The 5,556-nt window shown below is 43.8% G+C and overlaps 1 protein-coding gene across 1 annotated transcript; it reads left to right on the top strand.

Moving 5' to 3' along the window:
• The first annotated feature begins 2,250 nt into the window (after positions 1-2,250).
• On the top strand, positions 2,251-4,040 carry LOC123151838 (protein MEI2-like 6). The gene is made up of 4 exons (XM_044571481.1): positions 2,251-2,843; positions 2,961-3,080; positions 3,204-3,345; positions 3,471-4,040. Exons 1-4 carry the CDS (start codon positions 2,302-2,304, stop codon positions 3,624-3,626), a joined length of 960 nt encoding a protein of 319 aa, XP_044427416.1. The 5' UTR covers positions 2,251-2,301; the 3' UTR covers positions 3,627-4,040.
• The last annotated feature ends 1,516 nt before the right edge of the window (positions 4,041-5,556 follow it).

Here is a 5,556-nt window from a genome sequence, read left to right as displayed (position 1 = left end):
ATGGATGCCTCCATGCAATGAACGGACAAATTAGCTAGTAACATACAATATAATACCCAATTTGTTCCTTTATACAAGGTGTATTTACTTTTTCATAAAATTTCACAATGTAAGGTGCATTTCTTCTAATTCCCTGCAATTCTGGTTTTAGCCCTCCAGAAAAAGAAAAAAGTATCTCTTTCATGATTGCTTGTATCTCTTCATGTAGAGAAAAAAAAGGAAAGCATCTCTCTCCCGATTGTGTATATCTATTCCTTTCCTAGCCTAAAAGATTTACTTGTCGCTAATCAACGAATTAGCCAAGGGTAATTTTGTCCTAAATTGTCTATAATCATGTGTCTTGGTCACGGACCAATAATAATACACCTTACATAATGTAATTGAGGGAGTAGTGTAATAATTACTTGTACAATTCAGTATTTGAGGCCCTCCTCCTCTCAGGGCAGGGCAGTCGCCCTTTTTGCTCAGCCTAGATAGTAGGGTGCAACTGGTAATCATATAGGTTGTGAAATCTCCTAAATGCATAGATGCATCGATATCTTGTAGAAATGATGTAGCTCATTAGCATTATACTTAAACTTCACTCTAAATCTACCATATACTTTGATAAAGAACTTGGATTGCAAGAGTGAAGTCCTCTCAAGATACTCCAATTAATTGTTTTAAAAGCAATTATGCCCTTTGAATCCCCGCAATGTTGTAATATGTGAGACATGAAAATAGGTGTAACGACATGTTTCCCGGTTAAACCTAAGATTTATTCGGATGGCAGGTATTTTCCTAGGGACGTTTTTTTTGTAGATTTCATCTATGGGTACATATGCGGACATCGATTTGGATCATGAAGTTTGAGTCCTCAACAGAAGCACATACTTTTTAAAATTCAATGCATACTTTTTTTTGCGAGAATGCGTACTATAAAGAAGAGTACAATGGACATTTTAGGCTGGTCACAATGGGTAAGAACATAAGCTAGTAACATACACACTTTCCTAGACTATGTTACTATCTTCATAGTGGGTAGGAACATTTATGTACTGTCATGCAACGATGTATTTATTAGGTTACTCATTGTTTCTTGGAGTGTGTGATGTTCCGGTAACTTAGCTAGTTACCACAAGCACCTCCATCTTCATTAAATATGTGCTACATAAGCAAATTTGTATTGGAGTGTGTGATGTTACTCCTAAGTTTCTCCCCATTATGACCAGCCTTAAGATGCCCCCTAACTTGTTCGTGTCTTAAGATATAGTAGAAATTTTTAGGGTGTGTCTAACGTTTGTCTAAATGAGACTTAACCAAACCACATCTAACTCCTACTGCACCACTTGATTTCCATAAAGATTCGTACAGGTCTATTATTATTTTTTGTTTGATTACTCAAATGATGTGTAGAAGTTAGATAAGATTTTGTTATTCCTCATCTAGATGAGATTTGGCAAATCCAAAAAATTTAATACATGACATGTGAGTTTTCTATCCGAATGCATTTCAATCAGGTTTAGTTACTTGATCCTCATTCTTCTAATCCCTAAAATTTTATAATTATTATAATCAAATGTGACCCTAAAACCATCTAATAAAATATGAAGGTGTGTGATCTGATATCTTAGATGGGTAGGTTCTTCATGGTGGGACCAACCCACAGCTCAAGTTCTAGACTTGTCCGTGCATTTTTCTGAATTTATTTCAGACTTTTCCACGATGTTCGTTCTATGGAAAAAGACGTTCTTGTTGACTATAAAGGTGTTTGTGATGACTTCATCAATCTTAAAATGTTGTACCGATTCAGTATCTCATAGGTGCTCATAGAAATAGCATGTCATGTCTTCATAGGGACAAGTTTATATGTGTGTATATAGGCATCTGCGTTTGTTGTGTTAGAAAAAATATATGAAAGTTGTTTGGTTGCACCGCACCACGGAAAAGGCAGATAATCGTTTCTACATATCGATCTGCTGTATACCGCGTGTTTGTGAGTAAATTTGATTTGGACTAAACAAAAAAAATTATTCAGTAAATATTTTCATATTCTGTACGAGGAAGCTCACAATACGCTATTCTTTTCAAGTAGTACTACTACAAGAGACATTTCGGTTTCAGAAAACCGGAAATCCTACTCTTTTGCAACAAGGAAAGGAAAAAAAAGCAACGAATCACTAGTCCTTTAGGCCGATTCTCCTTTTTCGTCTTCCTCCTTCCTTTATAAGGACCGGGGGACCGGGGGACCGGGTGCCTCCCTATTTCTCCTTCAGGTCTCTCCTTTGTTCGCCTTCCTCCTTCACCTCCAGCCCAAAAACAATGGCCGCCTCCGCCGTCTCCCGCCTCAACCCCGTAGCCTCGCCTTACCTTCCGATGGCACTCGCTCCCACGTGGTGCAACCCCTCTCCTTTCTCCTACCCGCCGCCTCCGCCCCCACTCTCGCCGGCGCACGGGTGGCCTTTCGCCTACGGCGGCGACTGGTACCACACAGTGGGGATGCCCTCGTTCCCGCTGCAGACAGCATACGGATACCCCGCTCCATTGATGGTGTATTGTTGCACGACGCCGCCACCGCCACCGCAATCGGCGACCCGTTGTCGAATCACGGAGAGCATCGAGGACGGAGGCGAGGTGGCCTCGAAGGAAGAGGTAAGGGACGAGCCTTCCCCCCGCTCCGTCCTCACTCCTTGGAGCAGGGAGCCGCCCACTTCGCCTCTGCCACCGCGAGCGCCGCTTCTGCGTCCCCCGCCGCGTACGTCTTCCGCGGGCAAACCGCGCAGTCGCCAGTGGCCACGCCTCGCCTTCAACCCCAAAGAGAACAACACGTCCCTGATGATTCGCAATATTCCCAATAAATTTATGTATGTAATACTAGTTGTTTGCCCTCTTTGTTTGATCGATCTCATGTCACCTAGCTAGTTCTTGCTTATATTTTTGGGTCTTCTGCTTAAAGATTGGCTTCATACGGGACATTGCAGGAAGAGGAGATTCATGGCCATCCTCGACCAGCACTGCGCCGAGGAGAACGCCAAGCTCGGCGGCGACGGCGAAGGGGTCAGGTCGGAGTACGATTTCCTCTACGTCCCCGTCGACTTCGGGTATGATTGCTAGCGGTTTCCCCTCCCGAGAGTTACTTTCCATACAATCAATGCTACTTTTTCCTACTCTTTGAATCCAATCCGTGTGCACCTTTTTGATGAGGTTTATTGTCTTCTGCACAGGACGATGTTCAACAAGGGCTACGCCTTCGTGAACATGACGACGGCGGCGGCGGCGCGGCGGCTCCACGCGCACCTCGACGGCCACCGCTGGGAGGCCGCGGGCTCCAAGAAGGTGTGCGACGTCGTGCACGCGCGCCTGGAGGTACGCGCCTAGTTACCGCTCGCTCTGGCTCGTCGGTTCAATTTCCCCGTCGCGGGCTGCGCGCTAATTAATGTCCGCCATCATCATGTAATTGGATTGGGGTTCGTAATTCGTATCGCATGCAGGGGCTGGACGGGCTCGTGGCGCACTTCTCGGCGTCGTGGTTCCCCTGCGGCGGCCGCAAGGATTTCCTGCCGGTGCGCTTCGAGCCGCCGCGCGACGGCGTGCGTTGGACGGCGGAGCACGTGGTCGGCCACCTCCAGCCCCGCCGCCCCTGCTGATGGAAGCTCTCTTCGGCGTTCGCCGGCCTGCGGGCCTGGGTAAACTACCAATCGATCTTTCTTGCATTCTATCCTCGTCCATGCCATGGATGGATAGAACGGGAGATAGATTATATCGCCTCATTATTCCATGTGTTCTACAAAGTGTCGTCCTCCCTGTTTTTAGTCAGTCAGCGTGCTAGAATCTAGTGCTACTAGTAGTAGCAGAAGTGTTTAGTCAGTGTCCTAGAAGCCCCTTGTTGTATGACATGCCGGTGCGCCGCACCCTTGATGGCCTCTCGCCAGGAAAATTAAATCTCTGTTGTTGTATTATGTATGCAAAATTTCCAGCGAATCAAAGAGGTCCTAAGGGCTTATGTGTCTTCGCCTCTCGCCAGGAAAATTAAATCTCTGTTGTTGTATTATGTATGCAAAATTTCCAGCGAATCAAAGAGGTCCTAAGGGCTTATGTGTCTTCGTGTTATATGCAAGTCGAAGATGGCTAATTTTAAAATTGAACTGGCACATATTCGTGTTGTTCGCTTTTACACTTCTGCTGGAAAGCATTTTTCTTTTTGAAGCAATGCCTTCAAATAAGCACTTCAGTTCATTTATAAGATACAGAAACAAGATATGGATTTTTTTTTGTTTTGAAGAATGAAGAATTGCCTTTTAATAAGCACACCCCGTGCCGTCGTTGCCATGTCCAGCCGAAGATGGCTAAGCAACGCTCGGAAAGCATGTTTCAGTGGTTTAATTTTTGGCCAAAACTGGTCACCGTTTTTAAACTCTGATAGAGCTGTCCGTTTTAAAAAATTTGTTTTTTAAGGGAAGGCCTCATGGCACTTTTATTCAATCTGTGGTAAAGTTACATCCACAAGTTACATGTGATAATAAAGTGGTAATAAGGTGGGGTTTGGTTCTCTAGTCCTAGGACTTTTTCTAGTCCCAACTAAAAAGTCTCTAGTCCCTAAAAAAGTCCCTCCCTGTTTGTTTCCATAGACTAAGTCCCTGGTCCTTTCTTAGAGGTTATTAAATGACCATGTTGCCCCTAGTATATAGAAAAATAACAACCAAACAACACTATGGGGTGGCGGGCCAATAGGTGCATGAAAGGGCATTGTTGGAGAAGTCTCAAAAAGTCCCAAAAAGACTCTCCTTGAGAGTCTTCTTCATTTAGTCCCAAATGCCTAGTTTAGTCCCTAAAAAGTCCCTCCCGTTTGGTAAAAAAGTCTCTAAAAGGGACTTTTTCTAGTCCCTACACAAAAAAGTCCCTGGAAACAAACACCCCCTAAGAAGCTGGGAGGCTTCGTCCTTCCATTCATAATTCGATTTAAAGTCATGAAAAATGTCTAGCAAGAAAGTGTGCCAAACAATTCATAATTCGATTTAAAGTCATGGAAAATGTCTAGCAAGAAAGTGTGCCAAACAATTCGCTTCCCTAATTAGTTTTGGGGGAGAAAGCGCTTCTGTTTGTGTTGGGGTTTGTTTGGGTAGTTTAATTTTTTTTTGGAATGGAAGCATGTTTGAGTGGTTTATTTTTTGGTCGAAACTGATCACCATTTTAAAACTTTGATGTTGTTTGGCCATGCGCAAAGGATGGTGTGTTTGCCTGCATCCAGCAAAAACAGACAGCCCGCTAGATGCAAGAAAAGCCGGTTTAGTTTTTTTTTTTGAGGTAATTGGCAGCAGCCTTTTATTTATACATAAGCTTGTTCATTACAGATAATGGTTCTGATAACATCAGGAGTCTCATTAAACCAACATGATCTACCATCATACTCTGCCGACCTGGCAAGAGTGTGAGCTGCCAAATTACATGATCGATAAACATGGATAAAGTTACAAGACCTAAACTTTGTAGCCCAGTTCTTGATATCGTGGACTATTGCTCCCATAGGGGATCTATCCAAATTTGGTTCTTTGATTTTGTTGATCAGCGATAAACAGT

Source organism: Triticum aestivum, chromosome 7A (assembly GCF_018294505.1).
Source record: "Triticum aestivum cultivar Chinese Spring chromosome 7A, IWGSC CS RefSeq v2.1, whole genome shotgun sequence".
In the NCBI taxonomy this organism is placed as follows: Eukaryota; Viridiplantae; Streptophyta; class Magnoliopsida; order Poales; family Poaceae; genus Triticum; species Triticum aestivum.
Note: the sequence above shows the minus strand (reverse complement) of the source record. Positions and strands in the feature narration are given on the sequence as shown.

Bases quoted from the DNA above. Each gene is read 5' to 3' on its own strand.
- LOC123151838 (XM_044571481.1), top strand. From the start codon at position 2,302: ATGGCCGCCTCCGCCGTCTCCCGCCTCAACCCCGTAGCCTCGCCTTAC. The intron at 2,844-2,960 runs GTATGTAATACT...GGGACATTGCAG, and splicing joins AATATTCCCAATAAATTTAT to GAAGAGGAGATTCATGGCCA. The intron at 3,346-3,470 runs GTACGCGCCTAG...TATCGCATGCAG, and splicing joins TCGTGCACGCGCGCCTGGAG to GGGCTGGACGGGCTCGTGGC.